The sequence below is a fragment of the Acipenser ruthenus genome, chromosome 15, assembly GCF_902713425.1.
Source record: "Acipenser ruthenus chromosome 15, fAciRut3.2 maternal haplotype, whole genome shotgun sequence".
Lineage (NCBI taxonomy): Eukaryota > Metazoa > Chordata > Actinopteri > Acipenseriformes > Acipenseridae > Acipenser > Acipenser ruthenus.
This window is the reverse complement of record NC_081203.1, coordinates 7,963,836-7,984,159: the sequence shown is the minus strand read 5'-3', so window position 1 is coordinate 7,984,159 and position 20,324 is coordinate 7,963,836. Positions and strand designations below refer to the sequence as shown.

Genomic DNA, 20,324 nt, shown 5'->3' with positions numbered 1-20,324 from the left:
GGTGACTTACAATCGTAAGCAAATACATTTCAAGTGTTACAGTACAAGTAATACAATAAGAGCAAGATAAATACAATGACTTTGGTTCAAGTAAGTACAAGTGTGGCAAAATACAATTCAATAATACAGCAGATAACAGTGACAGTGATAGTTACATCAAGATATGATTAAATACAAAATACTACAGATTAAACACTTGGCAGATTACAGTACTCTGAAGTACAGGATTAAATGCAGTAAAATAGGGGGCAGATAAGAGCAAATAAAGCGCATTTAAGGAAGGGTGATAGTGTCCCAGGGGAAAAACAGAGGAGTTCTACAGGTGCTGTCTGAAGAGGTGAGTCTTAAGGAGGCGTCGGAATGTGGTCAGGGACTGGGCGGTCCTGACATCTGTAGGAAGGTCATTCCACCACTGCAGAGTGAGGGTGGAGAAGGAGCGGGCTCTGGAGGCAGGGGAGCGTAGAGGAGGTAGAGCCAGTCTTCTAGTGCAGGCGGAGCGGAGAGGTCGAGTGGGGGTGTAGGGAGAGATGAGGGTCTGGCGGTAGCTGGGTGCAGTCTGGTCAAGGCATCTGTAGGCTAGTACAAGAGTCTTGAACTGGATGCGAGCGGTGATCGGTAGCCAGTGGAGTGAGCGGAGTAGTGGAGTTGCGTGGGAGAAGCGAGGCAGAGAGAACACCAGGCGAGCAGCAGAGTTCTGGATGAGCTGGAGCGGACGTGTGGCGGACGCAGGGAGGCCAGCCAGGAGGGAGTTGCAGTAGTCTAGGCGGGAGAGTACCAAGGCCTGGACCAGGAGCTGGGTGGCGTAGTTGGTGAGGGAGGGTCGGATTCTTCGTATGTTGCTCAGGAAGAATCGGCAAGTGCGTGCCAGAGTGGAGATGTGCTGGGAATAAGAGAGGCAGGGGTCCAGGGTGACTCCAAGGTTCTTAGCGGAGGAAGAGGGAGAGAGTGTGGTAGATTCCAGAGGAACAGAGATAGCGAGATCAGAGGAGGGGGAGGAGGAGGGAAAGAAAAGGAGGTCAGATTTACAGAGGTTGAGTTTGAGGTGATGCGAGTGCATCCAGGAGGAAATAGCAAACAGACAAGTAGAGATACGGGAGGAGATGGTGGAGTCAGAGGTGGGGAAGGAGAGGAAAATCTGAGCATCATCAGCATAGAAATGGTATGAGAAACCATAGGATGCGATGAGGGGGCTCAGGGAGCGGGTGTAGAGAGAGAACAGGAGAGGACCCAAGACTGACCCTTGGGGTACTCCTGTTAAGAGAGGGTGAGGTGTGGAGGTTGCTCCACGCCAGGTTACCTTGTAAATGCGGTTGGAGAAGTAGGAGGAGGAGAACCAGGCCAGAGCAGTGCCAGAGATCCCCAGGTCAGCGAGAGATATTGCGGTCTGCATAGCATGGTGCATGTCATATTGCGACACAGGTGTATTGTTACATTCCTAATATCTAGCGAGACGACCCGTTTACAGTTGACCTAGCAGCTCTCATCACATTTCTTTAGGAGAAGTCATTGAGTTCTGGCATCAGTTTTGGGGTAACGGACCACACTGGCACCATAGCGAGCGAGCATAGGTGGGTCGAATGGCCTTTTCTCATGCTTGAATTTCTTATGAATACCCTATATGTCACACTTTTTATATACAGTTGATATAGATCACAATCATTTTACTTTTTCACATTACTGATGGCTTTTGTATTTTCTGCCGTGGTGGATGGATGCCACTGACACTTATTTGAGTAGTACCAGGAATGTAAAAGGTACTGGCACAACAATGGAAAATTGAAGATTATTGAGATTTTGTTTTCCTTTAAACAACATAGGAGTGAAGACTGGTGTAAATTCTTTAGACAATTATGGTTAAAATCCCTCACCACCCTCTGCATACTTGACAAGATGGATCTGTGCTATACAAAGAGTACAAGATTGAGATGAGGGTTAAATTAAATACACCAAACCAATAATTGGTATTTAACTGCGTGAGAGGTTTTTAATGTTGAAATAATATGTATATAGTCACCTCTCACTTGGGTGGTTATGGAAGGGAGTTTGTGTATAATGAGTGCTGTCTCTCTTTAGGGATGATGCTTGGAGGAGGCTGTGGAAAGGAGCTTGCACACTGGATAATCCATGGCCGTCCAGAGAAGGATATGTATGGATACGACATCAGGTATTCTCCCTTGCCTTCCACTTCTGGGCTACTAGAAAGCTATGTTCTCTGTTTAATATGCATGCAGGAATGAAGGCTAATGCTGGACTATGTATCGCTGTAAATGACCGAAGGCAGCATAATGAAGGTACTTCACGCTGTCTGTTAATTTATGTCATGAATCAGCTTTTCACAGAGGGATTTATTCCAATTGAGTATTGTTACCGTTTAAAGTATTGCATCATTCTGATTGTGTTCTGTTTCAAACACTTGGGGATTTCTGTGTGGAAGAGACACTCATACTGCAGTGTCCGTACAATGCATCATGCATCCTTTGAGTCACAAATACCAGTAGAGATCTCTTGTTTGATCAGATGTCATGTTTTGAAAACACCTCTTTCGATTCAGTTCAGTAAATGTTGGCCTCTTCACTGTTCCCCTTAATAGTGTTACGGTTTCAGTATTGCATTATTAAAATAGCCAGACTCTTAAAAGGAGCTGACAGTGTTAACCCTAACCAATACTTTTAGCACAGCACAGAAACCAGGACCAGAGGACACAGTTTGAAATTATGTGGTGATAGACAGAGGGTAGGGGACACTTTTTTACACAGAGTGGTGCGGGTATGGAATGGGTTACTGTGGCAAAGTGGTAAGGGTGATGCAGTGCTCAATACAACAAAGTACTGGTGAAATAATGATGTTTATTTATAATCCAAATGTCACTTGACAACAGCAATAATAAAGGAGGACTGGCAATACACAACAATGTGTATTGCTCAGTGAAATAACCACGGGGTTCAGTCCCGAAATAATAAACACAGTATAAACACACACAGAACACAAACACGATCACAAGTCCAGAGTGAGTGCTGCAGTGCAAGTGGTGTAATACAATTTATTAGTGAACACGAGTGCAGTGAAGTCCGGGTTGGGTGCTGGCCTTAAGCAACAGCTCCCAAACTGTGTTAGTCGTCTATCAGGAACAAACAGAAACTTGATTATTAATTACATCTGTTTTCCCAATGCTCCTTTCAGTAACCAATCAAAGGAACAGATTTCCCTTAAATACTAGCAGTCACGCCCTCTTTCGGTGGCACGACCAATCACGTATCCTCCAGTCCATGACTGACACATTGCCTACTGCATTAAGGCTATGACTTCTGGTATCATGGCCCCGCCCCCTTCCTGGATGGCCGGCTTCCGACTGACCCTGGAATGAACTGCCAAACCATCCATTACAGTGCACTCTTTTCTTGTTAAACAGCGCCCTCACAGATCTGGAAGGGAGATTGTTGACTAGGATTCATTCGCTCTCTGTCACAGTTACCTAGTCATGTTGTTGATGCTAAATCACTGGGATCCTTTAAGATCCAACCTAAGTTTAATTAAGGGTACTCTGTTCTTCTTGCACCATGCCCTCACAGGTCGAGAGGGAGATATAATACCAAGAATCATTTGATCTCTGTCACAACCTCTTATACAAGGTGCAAACCATTGTAGAAGCGAGTAACTAAGAGCTGTATAAAAGCACACACCTGCAGAGACCCGGCATTGGCTTCAGGACGGCTGCTGTGGTACACTTCCTGATGCGGCGACACTTGGATCTTGTTGAGGAGAAATGCAAGACGATGAAGACCCTGCCTATTCAATCCCAGGGTCACTTTGTTTGGGATGCCGGAGGATGTGGTGCTAAAGCGTTATTGTCTCACTCCGCAGGCCATCCTAGACGTAGTAGCTGAATTAGCCCAATACACCTTTTCCAGCGTGCTAGGCAAATTTCTGGATTTCATGCTGAAAAGTGTAGGCCAATACATATCATGTCCTAAGGATACTAGCATAACTGATGTTGGCTGAGGCTTTTCCAAACAACTCTGTTTCATGCTGAGTGACCTCAGCTGTAAGGACTCCCGGCTCCTTCTCAGAAAACTTTACTTTTGTTTTCCATGCACGAAGAGGACTTTTCTGCCCTTTGTCTGACTTTTTTTTTTTTTGGTTTGTATTTTTGGGCTCTACAAATGTCATACAGCGCCTACTGCTGTCTGTACTCCTAACTCCATCACCTCTGGGCTGCAAGTGCGGCCGCTGAATAGACCGATGTGCTCATTGAGACCCTCATTATCATAGTTGAGGCTCATTATTTGTGCATGTTGAGTCATCTGCGTTGCTCTTAAGCTTACTTATGGCGCAGTGCAAAATAATTGCCTTGGCGCAATGCAATCTTAATTTTGCATTCGCAATTATTTGCACTGTGCCTATACTTGCATCTTCCCCACAATTCTGTGGTCCTTCTATGCCCTCCTTGTAAATATCTACTTCTGTTAGCCAAGGAGACCCCAAAAGTAGATGCCTGTTCTGTTTGTTTTTCAAAAATCCTTTTGAAACCAGATTGCTGAAGCTTAACAGCATTATCAGAGAAATGATGCTGTTTAAATTGAAAGGCCTGACTGAGGTTTTGGGTTGCTAAGCAACAGTTTTTTTCCCCCAGAGAGGTTTTGTCTGTAAGTGAACATGGATATATTGCAGGGCAGAAATGAGTTACCCAACACTATCTTTACATTTATATTTAGTGTTTTCATAGTGCTTTACAAACATCAATTATGCATCAAGTTTTTGTAAATATGCAGCCTATAATATCACTTTTATATGTAAATTCAGAATGTACTGTAGCGGTCCAGGCAGCGCTGGGGGATCTCTGTGACCTTTACCCCAGTTAACATTGTGCCAGCCCGCTTTGGGACTCTCAGCTGGCATGGCACCAGCCCATCATTTGGGACTAGGGGGGTGCTGCAACCAGGTTCGTTTCTGTTGTATATAAGTATTGCGGTGAGCGATTTGTGTTGATGCTGTTTTTCTTTTTATACCCTCCAGCAGAGTATGGGGAATGTCATTAGTAATATGGTGCATTCCATTCCATTGGTGACTTCAACACAGGACCTCAGTGGAATTGTTTAATAATAAATGGCAAAAATACTCCTGTTAGGTAATGCCCACTCTGCCACTAACTGGTAGCACAAAGACAAAGCTAAAACAAGAATGGAATGAAACCATACAAATTAAACGCTGAACAGCAACGTTTCTTTTTACCCTGTAGAACTGTCTATTTCACATCTGTGTGTGTCAGAAATCCTATTTTAATACTGAAGTACCTTTGGTGTATGCTGTGAAACCAAAACAGCAGAAATCAGTTTTCAAAACCCAGCTGAAGTATTCAGTGTTCCTATTAAAATATCTTATTCTTATCTTATTACCATATTTAAAAACTTGTTTTACCCCAAAAAATAACATAGACCACCTTTTCAAGTATAATTTAAAGCAAAAATGTGCAATTGAAGTTTGGTTATAGATGCCAACTGTTTCAAGAAATGGTTGAAGGTCAAGAGTTATGTTGTTGTTTCTTAATATGCGTCTTCAGATCGAGTATTTATTTTAGAGCAATGGTGTGAAGAGAAGGATGGTGTTTAGATGAGGCTGAGTATGAAGTTTCAGGTGACAACTGCAGAGTTAGGTGTCTGCGATGAGTTATCCCTAGGATGACACCCCCTGTTACTGGTATAGATTTGTCAGGTGTTGAGAACTGCTGTGTTTATATCGAGCAAAATGCACTTGGTCTTTCATTACCTTTGGCTGTACTGGAAACCAGATATCTAATAAGTATTGTTTTACTGGAAACAGCTAGGATCTGATAGACAGAGTGCCCAGCAGCAGAGATGACATGGGTAGGTGATGCCACTGTGCTAATTCCTGACTGGGTCTGTAACTACACTGGCACTAAATGTACTTTGTTGGTAATTTCCTTCATTTAATAAAAGTAAACAATTTAGACACCTTCAAGCGGTTAATTAAACCAAGTCAGAGTGGATTTAATGGTAACATAACTACTGTTTTGCATGCTATTATACTGTACATTCAAATACTTTTACAGATGTTAACTTGCTACTGCAGGCTAATTGCAGCTGCAACAAAATGAAAAGGCTGTTGATAAATTGTAAGCGAGCACAAAAGAATGCAGAAACCTTAATAAGCAGGCTCATAATTTACTACATTTCTGAAAACTATTTTTAAAGCAGCATGTTAAATATTAACATGTGCATTCTGTTGTGACATTGCATGTCCCCAGATGGCATTAGCTCACTCTGGTCTCGTAGGCGCCTGTATGCTCTGTGGCAAGTTGTCATGTTAATCAATATCAACATGATCCACAAGCAGCTGCTGAGAATGCAATCTCTACATGCCATCGCAGTTCCGGGCTTGAGCACCAGCCTTTATTATCTCAGCCCTGCTGCACCATCCAGTCATGCTGCTTAAAACCTTTTTATGATGTCATGCTTTTCTCTTCTAGTCAATTCATTTTACAATTCAACTAGAAACCGTGGATCTGTCAATAGCAAACCACACTATCAAACTCCATCTAATTGCAGTTGTCTAGGGGTTCGATACAGTCAAAAAGTAGTGCAGTTTTATGACCTGTGTTATTTTCCTGGTGCTAGTCAATCAAACCAGACATAGGAGACATTTTGGTTTGAAATGGCAGTGCTGTGACGAAATGGCACACATTTTTATGTTTGAGTTTTATTTGATAATTACTGTTTACCGATTTATTATTGTTATTAGCAATGTTTTTGTTTTTATTGTTAAAAAAAAAAAAAGTTTTTATTTCTGTATTGAATATGGGTATGTAGTACTCAGGAGCATAAAGGGTTAATGAAAAATACAGTTTAGGTCATTTATTTGTGTTTTATTCATCATATGTTAACATTTTATAGCAATTACAGGTTTGAAAACCATTATTATTATTTTCAAAATCTGGTACCTGGGAAGTGGTTTAATTTTTATTGGTTTCATTCTGGAGTTGAAGTGGTTAACAGCAAAATCTTAAAGTCAGTTCTATACTGCAGAGGTAGCCAATGTAAAGAGGGGTAATATGTTCACTTTTCCTGGTTTTAGTCAGAATTCTAGTGCCGGTATTCTGAACAAGCACACGTTTTGGGACACCAGAATAAAGTGCATTACAATAATCAATTCTAGATGAAACAAAGGCATGCATCAGATACGGAAATAATTAGTCTAAGTTTGGCTATACTTCCCTAATATGAGTCTCAAATGATAGATCAGGATCAGACTCTTAATTTCTAGTTTAAGTTTTGATGAGAGGCTGCAGGGGTCAAGCTCATGTAATCCCACATTTCCTTTTAGTTGGTTCTGTGATCCCACTAGCATAACCTCTGTTTTATCTGAATTCAACATTAGACAATTCTGTGACATCCAATGCTTGATGTCTGTAAGGCAAGTAGCTTCCTCACCCTTCCTCACCAACTATGCTACCCAGCTCCTGGTCCAGGCCCTGGTACTCTCCCGCCTAGACTACTGCAACTCCCTCCTGGCTGGCCTCCCTGCGTCCGCCACCCGTCCGCTCCAGCTCATCCAGAACTCTGCTGCTCGCCTGGTGTTCTCTCTACCTCGCTTCGCCCACGCTACTCCACTACTCCGCTCGCTCCACTGGCTCCCGATCACCGCTCGCATCCAGTTCAAGACTCTTGTACTAGCCTACAGATGCCTTGATCAGACTGCACCCAGCTACCTCCAGACCCTCATCTCTCCCTACACCCCCACTCGACCTCTCCGCTCCGCCTGCACTAGAAGACTGGCTCTACCTCCGCTACGCTCCCCTGCCTCCCGAGCCCGCTCCTTCTCCACCCTTGCTCCGCAGTGGTGGAACGACCTTCCTACAGATGTCAGGACTGCCCAGTCCCTGACCACATTCCGGCGCCTCCTTAAGACTCACCTCTTCAAACAGCACCTGTAGAACTCCTCTGTTGTATCCTGGGACACTATCACCCTTCATTTAAATATGCTTTATTTTGCTCTTATCTGCTCCCTATTTTACTGCATTTAATCCTGTACCTCAGAATATTGTAATCTCCCAAGTGTTTAATCTGTAGTATTTTGTACTTAATCATATCCTGATGTAACTATCACTACTTAATCATATCCTGATGTAACTTTCACTATTATCTGCTGTATTATTGAATTGTGGTTTGTCACACTTGAGAATTATTGTATTTCTTGTTCTTATTGTATGACTTATATTGTAACACTTGAATGTATTTGTATTTGCTTGCGATTGTAAGTCGCCCTGGATAAGGGCGTCTGCTAAGAAATAAATAATAATAATAATAATAATAATAGCTAATAACACCCAGGCAAAGAAATCCCTGTCTTTAGGGACAAATATAGCTGGGTATCATCAGCATAGCAATGGAAGTTCACTCCGTGTCTGCGCATAATGTCACCTAATGGGAGCATATATAATGAAAACAGCAAGAGACCTAGAATGGAGCTTTGTGGAACACCACAGACAACTTCTGATAATACCAATTTTACCTCCCCAACAAACTGAAACCTATCAAAGATAAGATATGAACCAGGGTAGGACAAGGCCAGACAGTCCTACTGTGCTTTCAAGACGATTCAGTAGGATAGAATGGTCTACAGTATCAAAGCCATCTATTAGATCAAGAAGAATGAATACTGATGGAAAGCCTGAGTCAGAGCTTATCAGCACATCATTCAGAACTCTGACAAGGGCCATCTCAATGCTATGTGCAGCACGAAAACCAGACTGAAACTTCTCGAATATACCATTAAGAGTTAGAAATTTTTATAATTGAATTGCAACAACTCTCTCTAGAACCTGTATCCTAACTTTTTCAGCTGTCTTGTTAAGGATTTAAAATCAGAGGTGCATTATGAGAGGTGATAGACATTAAAATATGATATTGTTTAAAGAGGGTGCTCTTATAAGGATGTGACAATAGATACAATTGATTTATGATAATACACACTTTGGTAGTTCCATTAAATGTGAAACATCTTTCTTTTAAGCTGACTGGTCAGCTGTAGGTCCCTAATGACTAACAGAGGATGTTGAATGTTATCTTTCAAGTATACAAACAATTTCTGTCCGCTTGAAAGAGCAGTACAAGAGCTAACAAACGCCCATGGAAACTGGCTGGGATTGTTCCATATAAAAGGACACTATGTTTGCCTAGTATTCTTACTTGTTTTAATATCCTGTTATTTGTGATGTGCATGATTCTCAGTTCTTTCTGTTACAATCATTATTTGATGTGCTGACTAACTACAGTATTCAATAATCCTCCAGGCTGATTGTGAGGGAGTGAGGAGCGGCCACGTCTCATTGTAGGCACAAGCTTCAGTGTCCAGTGCTTTGCCTGTGGGCCTCTGTGCAGCATTAGCATGGCAAATAATCATCTAAGTAGAAATGACATTACATAATCATATATAACACACATAGCTGGATATTTAACAGGCAACAAATTAAATGTTAGGAAAATTTAAATGATTTAATGTACCACTTTAAGTTTTGGGAAATGGGAAAATATATATACAGTATATATATATATATATATATATATATATATATATATATATATATATATATATATACACAGTACTGTGCAAAAGTTTTAGGCAGGTGTGAAAAAATGCTGTAAAGTAAGAATGCTTTCAAAAATAGACATGTTAATAGTTTATATTTATCAATTAACAAAATGCAAAGTGAGTGAACAGAAGAAAAATCTACATCAAATCAATATTAGGTGTGACCACCCTTTGCCTTCAAAACAGCATCAATTCTTCTAGGTACACTTGCACACAGTTTTTGAAGGAACTCGGCAGGTAGGTTGGCCCAAACATCTTGGAGAACTAACCACAGTTCTTCTGTGGATTTAGGCAGCCTCAGTTGCTTCTCTCTCTTCATGTAATCCCAGACAGACTCGATGATGTTGAGATCAGGGCTCTGTGGGGGCCATACCATCACTTCCAGGACTCCTTGTTCTTCTTTACGCTGAAGATAGTTCTTAATGACTTTCGCTGTATGTTTGGGGTCGTTGTCATGCTGCAGAATAAATTTGGGGCCAATCAGATGCCTCCCTGATGGTATTGCATGATGGATAAGTATCTGCCTGTACTTCTCAGCATTGAGGAGACCATTAATTCTGACCAAATCCCCAACTCCATTTGCAGAAATGCAGCCCCAAACTTGCAAGGAACCTCCACCATGCTTCACTGTTGCCTGCAGACACTCATTCGTGTGACGCTCTCCAGCCCTTCGGCGAACAAACTGCCTTCTGCTACAGCCAAATATTTCAAATTTTGACTCATCAGTCCAGAGTACCTGCTGCCATTTTTCTGCACCCCAGTTCCTGTGTTTTCGTGCATAGTTGAGTCGCTTGGCCTTGTTTCCACGTCGGAGGTATGGCTTTTTGGCCGCAAGTCTTTTATGAAGGCCACTTCTGACCAGACTTCTCCGGACAGTAGATGGGTGTACCAGGGTCCCACTGTTTTCTGCCAATTCTGAGCTGATGGCACTGCTGGACATCTTCCGATTGCGAAGGGAAGTAAGCATGATGTGTCTTTCATCTGCTGCAGTACGTTTCCTTGGCAGACCACTGCGTCTACGGTCCTCAACGTTGCCCGTTTCTTTGTGCTTCTTCAAAAGAGCTTGGACAGCACATCTGGAAACCCCTGTCTGCCTTGAAATTTCTGCCTGGGAGAGACCTTGCTGATGCAGTATAACTACCTTGTGTCTTGTTGCTGTGCTCAGTCTTGCCATGGTGTATGACTTTTGACAGTAAACTGTCTTCAGCAACCTCACCTTGTTAGCTGAGTTTGGCTGTTCCTCACCCAGTGTTATTCCTCCTACACAGCTGTTTCTGTTTCAGTTAATGATTGTGTTTCAACCTACATATTGAATTGATGATCATTAGCACCTGTTTGGTATAATTGTTTAATCATACACCTGACTATATGCCTACAAAATCCCTGACTTTGTGCAAGTGTACCTAGAAGAATTGATGCTGTTTTGAAGGCAAAGGGTGATCACACCAAATATGGATTAGATTTAGATTTTTCTTCTGTTCACTCACTTTGCATTTAGTTAATTGATAAATATAATCTATTAACATGTCTATTTTTTTGAAAGTAGTCTTACTTTACAGCATTTTTTCACACCTGCCTAAAACTTTTGCACAGTACTGTATAATTACACACACACATAAGTTCTTAAACCCTCAGCTCCATGCTAATGCCACTGGAAGCACACCCTGTCACTTTTTATTTTAGATCCAACCCCAGACAATCCAATACTGAAGAATAACGCCAGTTCGGTTAGCACTATGTGGTACTTTAGCCTCACCAAAGTGGCCATAAGCAGTAGTCGAATGCAAGTTCAAAAATCCACAGATTCCAAAATGTTTTGCATGATTCTTGTAGATCTCATCCAAAAATATCTTTGGGTGATTTTTTGGACCCCCCCCCCCCCCCTTTCACTTGTCTTATTTCTGCCTAAACTTGGTAGAAATACCAAAAATTAAAATTTCACAGGGGGTTAATGATCAGTAGGGGGGACTTGAAACCAAAAGTGTTTCACAACATTTGGAAGAGTGCTGCCTAATGTTCCCTCGTCCCTCGTTCCCTCGTCTGGCAACTTTTGTTTATTGAAAGCCCTATTAATTTCAAGTCGAATGACATGCTACACATGATGGTAGTGTTTAAGTTAATCCCAAGGTGATTTTTCACTTTAGGTTGACCTTTGCCAGGTCACAGCTTGAAGGGGAAATAAAAAAAATAATAAAAAAAATTGGTTAGCATTTCTGAACTCAGTGGGCATGTGCATATTTCATGTTTTGTGTTATTTTGTATTTGTTGTATTCTTATTAATTAAATGTACCGTGTTGTGTTTATTTAAAAACACACTCTTATATTGTTATTATTGTTTGACAGCCTGGATGGGGTTAAAATGCCCCATCCAGATAAAATCGTGAGAATGCGCTGTGAACAGCGAGTGCTTATTGATAAACTGGCTGTTGACCACGCATATGAGAAATCCTGTGGTCTAGGTAATTGATAGCCAGTTATATTCTATAATACAGTACATAGTAACAATGTCATTTGCATATAATCAAGCTAGCATGTGTCTGTATTTGCTCACAAGTGCAAGAAACACCTTATGACTTCTATTTATACACTAAGCCACTGTAAGTTTAATAAATTGTTTTAAAGCCCAGTGTGTGTTGAAATCTCTGAAAAAACTGTGTAAACATGATAAAGCAATGCTCAATGTTCAATGAATACGGCTTGCTTTGCATACCTTCATGCTGTTTCTATACGTAACATTTCACTGTTGAAAGATATGCCTTACGTTTGCCACTGTGAAAGCTACTGTACATGAATTGTATTTGGCCTTGTGCCTTACAATGTACCCAAGGTGTGTGGGTATCTCCTTGTGTCTTCATGAGAAATGTGCAGATAAATGATTTAATGTACCAACTGAAAACCAATATATAGTGCTCCTAATTATGGGAACTCTGCTAAGAAAATGTCTTTATCATAACCAGGTTGTATAACTGTTAAAACCTTTCAAAAAGAGTAATTTGGATTCCATGGTTTATTCTTGGAAGCAAGCACCTGCTACTGTGAGTGAGTGTGTGTGTGAGTGTGTGTGTGTGTGTGTGTGTGTTTTGGTGTCAAACCAGAATTCTTCATAGAATTCTGAAGCTTTAGTACCATTTGTCATGTACTTATTAAAGCATTTTTTATATTTTAATACTTTTATATTTCAGGAAGATGTAGTTCTTACATAAATGTACTGCCAGTATGAGCTACCTAGTTCCACTCTCTCTCTCAATCCTTTCTTATGTAAAAAAAATACCCCCTGACAGGCGGTAGATAATTAACACAATTGGAACTGACAAGCCCATTAATTTAAACCCACGGAAATTCATATTTCCTGTAATGAAGTTGTCAAAAAAAGCTTCTTTCAGGTCATTTCTTCCCAGGCACTGCATCATTCCTCACTTCAATGAACAGAGATGTACTGTATCGCTTTACTTTCAGCAAAGTCTTGTCTTTGACGTGGGAGAATATGTGGCTTATGCACTGAGCCTTAACTTTCCCTGAATATTAAAACAGAATCCTGGTTTCAGCCAGTGTTCTTATGCTATTCTTGTATGTGTGTGTGTGTGTGCAGATTTACATGTGAGACACGTTAAGATTATGTATTCATAGACACCTACACATGAATATTTTAACTTCCAAATATTTGAAGCAAGTATCTCCATGCACACTCATATGTGAAATAGTTACTTTTGTTGAATATTTTATGTTAGTTCAATTTTGTAGTGATTTGTTTGTTGATCCTTTATGTCATTGTTATTACCTTCTTGTTGCTTCTTTTGGGAACTTGATTACAACCTATGTTATTGGTAATAACAACATCTGTGATGCCCACTGAAAAGATACCGGAAGGGGTCCAATCATAATACTTTACTGTGATTTACCTACTTATTTTATTACAACTCTTAGAATAAACTATTGGTATCACATTCCATTATAATACAGATGCTGCAGATTTTTCCCATTGTAAATGCTCCGGCTAAAGGAACAGGAACTTCTCTTAAAAGAACACCTTCTTGGCACCGATAGCGATTCGTTCACAATGGATACAGACTGTTTTGTACAACACTGTCATCACGAGAGTGCCTTGAGGCCACTGATTGGTTTATTAAATCTTTCCAGAACCGCCGTCATATCATTGAATTGTTTTGTATTCTGATTTCCACGAGTGCACCTCATCGCTACAAAATGGCATGTAAACAAACAGCAAAATGCGCCACTGTTTCTCTTGCTACACAAAGTTGAAAATTCTTCGAGGTCTTGAAAAAAAACCTGAAACAGACACAAGTCGCCGAACAATTTGGTGTTTCCTGTTGTGGTGAGTTGCTTCACCATTCTGTTAAATAATATGCATGTCTTGTATATTGCTGCTGCATTTTGTAATGTGTGCAGGGGTGCTGTGTTAATTTAGTTTGACAGTTAGTTTATTACCGTTAAGTTAACCCTCAGTAACAGCCATTATTTTTGCCTCGGCCAATGTGACACACCCGCCAGCTAATTTCAGAGTACATCGCGATTATAGCTTTGTGACCATGTTGTTTTGCTTTATTAACATTAGTTTCTCGGTTACTTTATTATTATAGTTAACATATACTTGCCTATTGTTTTGCTTTTACTTATTCAGTTAATTTCATATGCTGATGCACGTGCGTCATGACAAGTAATACAGTTGTATTTATTTATTGATTGATTCATATTGTGTCTGGTGGCTAATCCAGTCTTAGAGAACACTTCTGCTATAAGAACACTTTGCTTGCTTCCCGAGGGGTGTTCTCTTAGCCGGAGAGTACTGTACCTGTATATTGTATACATGTTTGTCATTTAGGGTTAATTTAATCATTTGAAACAGAGCTTATCAGTGTGTGCTGGGTTCTTCACCTGCTCAGTAATGAAGACATTCTTAAGAGGTGTTACGCTGTATAATTCTTGTAGTGTGGGGGAGTGTGTTCCAGGGAGCTGTAGATGTGAAGCTGTATTAGCTCATGAGTCACAGCCAGATTAACAGCACAACATTCCTTTGAAGTCTTGAGAGAGGCTGGGAGAGGTTCATTGGATCAGCTTACTGCTACTAGTTGCCAGTTTCAAAATAGAGAAGTAATACTTAGCTCCTTCTAGAAAAGACAAAACTTTGACCATCTCCCTACTTCACAGAAAAAAAATTTCAATTTTATAAGTCCCAAATTTCTAGTTTTTAGAACTACTGTGGAAAATACATACATTTATACATATAGTACAAGCATTCCTGCAACAGAGCAGGGGTCCCCCAGTGCCCCCCCCCATGACATCTTGACGGAGGAGCCCCCCCCCAATGAATACACAGAAATGTATAATCTGTTCTGCTAACACCCCATTTTGCTGTATAATGGCGCATACTGTTAACATTGGGAATGAAGATTTTAAATGTGTGATAACTAATGTCAAGGTAGTAAGTGTTACATTCTAAATAACCCCAAAAAGCTAAAAACAGCGTTCAGTGTCAATAAGGGTGGTTTTGCAGGGACACCTCTGAAACCTGTGTGTGGCCCCCAGTTTAGGGACTTCTGAACTAGAGAAACAAACAGAAAAAACAGATTTTATTGTATGTGTCTTTATTTTTTCTTTATTTTTTTTTTTTTAATCATGTTCCAACAATTAGGCTCATACTAAATTTGTTCTTAAGGGGAACCGTATTCCCCGCCATGGTTGCAGTTCATCAGATAAATATTCCAATATCAATATTCCAAAATATCACAGCTGTGTTTACATGTGTTGTTAAATCAGAATACATTTTTCAGAAAGTTTTACCTAATACTACTGAAATGTATTTAAACACACTGTATGGTATGTGTTGGAAGAGAGGTATCGGGAGAGTTGCCACTAATGGACCGTCTGTCTTCTGGGTTTTTGTGTAGGAATACAATAGGAAAAACACAAATGATGCAAATGGCTGTTAGTGGTTCTTGAAGAGTGTAGGACAGTGGTTCTCAATCCTGGTCCTGGGGGACTACTGCACTGCTGGCTTTTGTTACATAATTGAACCCTTAATTGAACTAATAATTTGCCTAATCTGAGCTTTTTAATTATTTAAAACAGGTGGAGATTTCAATTTAGGTATTCAATTGTATAAGGAACTTGAATTCTCCAACTTTTTATAAGATACACTATTTAAAAAAAGTCAAATTAAGCTAATTATTAGTTCAATTAAGGGTTTAATTATGTAATTGAGCGCTTTGTTGGAACAAAAACCAGCAGGGCAGTGGTCCCCCAGGACCAGGATTGAGAACCGCTGGTGTAGGACAAATGATTGTACTCAGCACAGCACACTAGTTGGGTATGACCCTATATAAGTAAGCAACAGCTCATTCCAGGGTGTGCAGCAAGACCAATCTTACGCAAGCCTGGGTGTGTTGTGAGTGGTTTGTTTAAGTAAAGATTCCTATTTTTGCATTGTTGTTTGGCAGGGATGGGGTTAATTCCATCCCTGCCAGAATCCATGTGTGGAATGTGGCTGGGGCCTTGTGAGTAACTGATGATCAGTCAAGCCCCAGCCACTTGGTATATAAAGGAAGCCAGATCCTTTGTTTGAAAGGAGGGTTCAGTGAAGGTGAATGCCCTGCCCAAAAAGTGGGAGAAAGTTGGATTTGGTTTTTGATTTGTGTTTGTTTAAATCCTTTCGTTTTGTTTTGTGAATAAAAGTGTGCATTCACATTTAAACTGCAGCTTTCCGTCTCTGGGGCTACTTCCTGCCGATAACCAGCCTTGTCACAACACTACCCTTTCATAACCACATAGAAGTGTGGTAAGATATGTCTTACCACACACCCTGGAGTGGGTTATTGCGCTCATATAATGTCTCTATTTTTATAAAAAGAAAACAAAGATTCAGTAAGATTTTAAAGTTTAAGTTGTATTGAATGTATCCTTTCGAAGCTATGAATTTGCTGGAAAAACGTGTTACTGCTGAAATAAATATGGACTCTACAAGGTGTCAAAAGCGTTCCACAGGGATGCTGGCCCATGTTGACTCCAATGTTTCCCACAGTTGTGTCAAGTTGGCTGGTAGTGGATCTCTACTCTGAATAGCTCATTCCATCTTATCCCACAGATGCTCAATTGGATTGAGATCTGGTGACTGGGCAGGCCACTGCAGTAAGCTGAATTCACTGTCATGTTCGTGGAACCATTCCTGCACAATCCTAGCCTTGTGGCATGGGGCATTTTCCTGCTGAAAAAAATCCATTAGCAGATGGATACACTGCTGCCATGAAGGGATGCACCAGACTGGCAATGATGTTCAGATATCCTGTGGCATTCAAACGTTGCTCCACTTTTATCAAGGGGCCCAATGTGTACCATGAAAACACACCCCACACCATCACACCACCACCACCAGTCTGCAATGTTGACACGCGGCATGATGGATGCATGTACTCATGTGGTTTTCTCCATACCCTAGTCCTTCCATCAGCGTGAAACAGCAGGAACCGGGATTCATCAGACCAGCCAATGTTTTTCCAATCCTCCAGTGTCCAGTGTTTTCGTTTCTTAGCCCACTGCAACCGCAGTTTCTTGTGTTTTACTGAAAGAAGTGGAACTCTGTTAGGTCGTCGGCTGCCATACCCCATTCGTGTCAAGGTACGACGAGTTGTGCATTCTTTTATGGGTCTTTCGGCACCAATGTTGTACTGGACTGTCAGTTGACTAACTGTAGCCCGTCTGTTGCACTGCACAATTCATGTCGGCCTCCTTTGGCCTCTTTCATCAATGAGCCATTTTCGACCACTGGCCTGCCGTTGGCTGGATGTCCTTTGGGTGGTAGACCATCCTTGATACACACAGGAAACTGTTGAGCGTGAAAAACCCAGCAGCGTTGCAGTTCTTGACACACTCAAACCGGCACGCCTAGCACCTACTACCATTTTTTATTTAGATATTCAAGGTTGTGTTTTATACTGCAGTTTGAATATATTTTCCTGTAGAGGAAGAACAAAAAATATACTACTTACTGTACATTTCTTATACACTTTGGTGATTTAAAGTTGACATTTGAAATGACTGTTTCCCTCGTACAATAATCGCATGCTGCACCTTTGTTTTTTATTTCTCCAAACGCGCTGCCTGTGTCTCTTCTCAACACTAGTTTAACTTCCCCAGGCGGTCGCGGAGGCAGTCATGCAGAATGTCTCTCGGACAGCCAAGCTGAACAAAACTGCTCACTGTATAATAATACACACTGCCGTCTGCAATTATTGTCATGTGTTGAACTTTTATACCACATTCTTGAAAATGAACCTAGTTCCCCCCCCCCCCCCCCCCATCATACGCAGTCCCTTTGTTGTTAATATCCAACACAACCTCTCTCTACAGCGATTTCAGATTTTTGTACTTTAGCCTGGGGCTTTACAGCACTATTTCTGTGGCCAAGTAGATTGAGATTTAAATGAAAACAAATAGAAGGAATGTAATTAGCTTTTTAATGTTGTATGATTCTATTTAATGTCTGTTAGTGTTTGACAATAAAACACATATACAACTGCTGAATATCTAAATGGCCTCAAGTACTTAACTGCCAGTATGGTGGTAAGAAGTTGTTTTAAGCTGTTGACTCACTTCAGAGACCATTCATATGATCTTGTTTAGCCTATCACAGCATTTCTTGTATCCAAGCGGTTTTATAATTCCAGTTGTTTAGTGGATTTATGATGGGGACCACACAAGCCTGTTTTATGGATTGTTGTGAATAATAATAAAAACTGAAGGTACTTGTGGCGGGATGACAGAGGGTGAGGCTCAGAGACAGTTTTAAAAGTTCAAAAATAAAGCTTTTATTCAACAGAATAAACTGGCACGAGGACCAAACAAAAGGTTTCAAACATAAATAAAACAAAACTCACAAATTAGGCTTCAATCCTTCCTGGCTCTTCAGACAAAAGCAGCCCTCTTTCCTGGTTCTGGAACTCTCCCTCTGCCCCGACTGTGAGGCTGAGGCCTCCTTATATACCAGGTGGCTGGGACTGATTGCAGCAATTAGCTCAATCCCAACCACCTGAAACAATTTGTAGGTAGGGCAGGGGATTAACCCTGTCCCTGCCGATCGAAACTAAAACTAATAGGCAGGGCCTCATCCTGCCACAGTACTTTATCATGAAAAAGTTCACCAAGCACATACCTAAATGACACCTACAGATGTTGATAGTCTTGGAACACAAAGGGCCCTATTTTAAACATAGGAACATGGTATTTAGAATGGCTGCTTAGACCAATTCAATAAACTCCACAGTATTAGCTACAACTCATTAGCCTGGTTCATGAATGTAATGTAATGTAACTGTCTACATCATGGACCTAGCTCCTCCATTTTGAGAGTAAGACCAGATTTGACCCCCCGTCACCTTGATGTGGTTTAAAGTTAGTGCCGTCACCCCTCTGGATCTGTTTGAGCTGTTTCTTTGTTTTTTTTAATTGCAGGAGATTCCATCACTCTCTGACTGATAATAACCACTGGATTCGGGAGCGGAGCCATGAATCCTATGCCAAAAACTACTCTGTGGTGTTTCCATTTGATGAGCCCCTGGCCAGTAGGAATATGAGGATACCACTTTCTAGTAGATTTTTCCTCCAAAAATAATTATCGTAATTCTTTAACAAATGCCACTGTCACACTAAATAATGTATAGTTGTGATTTTGTGGTGTGAGGGTGGATGTGTGAATGTTAGAGTGTGTATCTGGGAAACGTGTTGCTAGGCTACTGTGTGACGTGGATACTCCTAAAATAGTGCTCCAAAAATAACATCACATGTTGCCTTACATCTGCACCACTTCAAAGTTTTATAAAACAAACCAAAAAAAAAACTGGTAAGAAACAAATAAGACACACAGGTAATTCCTTTTCATCTCCAGGTACCCCATTTTTAGAGACACCTTTATTATACACCCTGTGAGCTTGCATGAGTTTCATATTCATTCATATTTTCAATGTTCTGGAACTCTTAGGGAAAAAATCCAAAGGCATTCTTAATTTTGACCAGTGTCCTATGGCCGCTTATATTGTGGTCATGTGCCTTTTCCAGATGATAAAGACCCAACGCTTGGAGATACTGGTGTCATACTCGGTAGACACCTGTATTCTGTGCTCTGAAGCCCAAACTATCCAAGCACTTTATAGTCCTATTCATTTCGTACTTAAACATGTCTGTTAGGCGGGCTTGTATGACTTTCAAATCCGTCACCACTCTTCTACAACTGCTAAAATCTCATAAAAATGTTCAGCTTGCAGCTGCAGTACTATGGAAATTCCTCAAATCTAACAGCTCCATCACTGTTTTGTGGTCACGTTTGTTTTAACCTTCCACCACATTTCTTTCATTTTACAACCACATCTGATTTTTTTCACATATCAATTTTACATCACATTTACAAATCATTCTACCAGAGATGCCGTTTCTTTGCAGTAAGTCTCAGGGGATGCTTTGTTTCTGTTCACAAAAGCACCCTTTTCTAGATATTGCCCAAAATCTAGTAGTCTTTAAAACTTTCAGCCCCACAGTTTACAGTAAATTAATTTTTATTCTGAATTTAGGAGTGCCCTTATATTTATATATCTCATACATTTAAAAATATATTTTTAATCATTATATTATATCTGTCTGAAAATCAGATATTTTCATTTGTACAGTTTAATTAGCCTGGATCTGCATTGCTGAATCAAACAGGATATAGATAT

The 20,324-nt window shown here is 40.6% G+C and overlaps 1 protein-coding gene across 1 annotated transcript in view; it reads left to right on the top strand.

Moving 5' to 3' along the window:
* Positions 1-19,228, top strand: part of LOC117422502 (sarcosine dehydrogenase, mitochondrial-like) — a 36,396-nt gene extending 17,168 nt beyond the window's left edge. The window contains 2 exon segments of the mRNA XM_058987301.1: positions 2,074-2,164; positions 19,069-19,228. Coding sequence (XP_058843284.1) covers positions 2,074-2,164; positions 19,069-19,228 — 251 coding nt within the window.
* Positions 19,229-20,324: the final 1,096 nt, after the last annotated feature.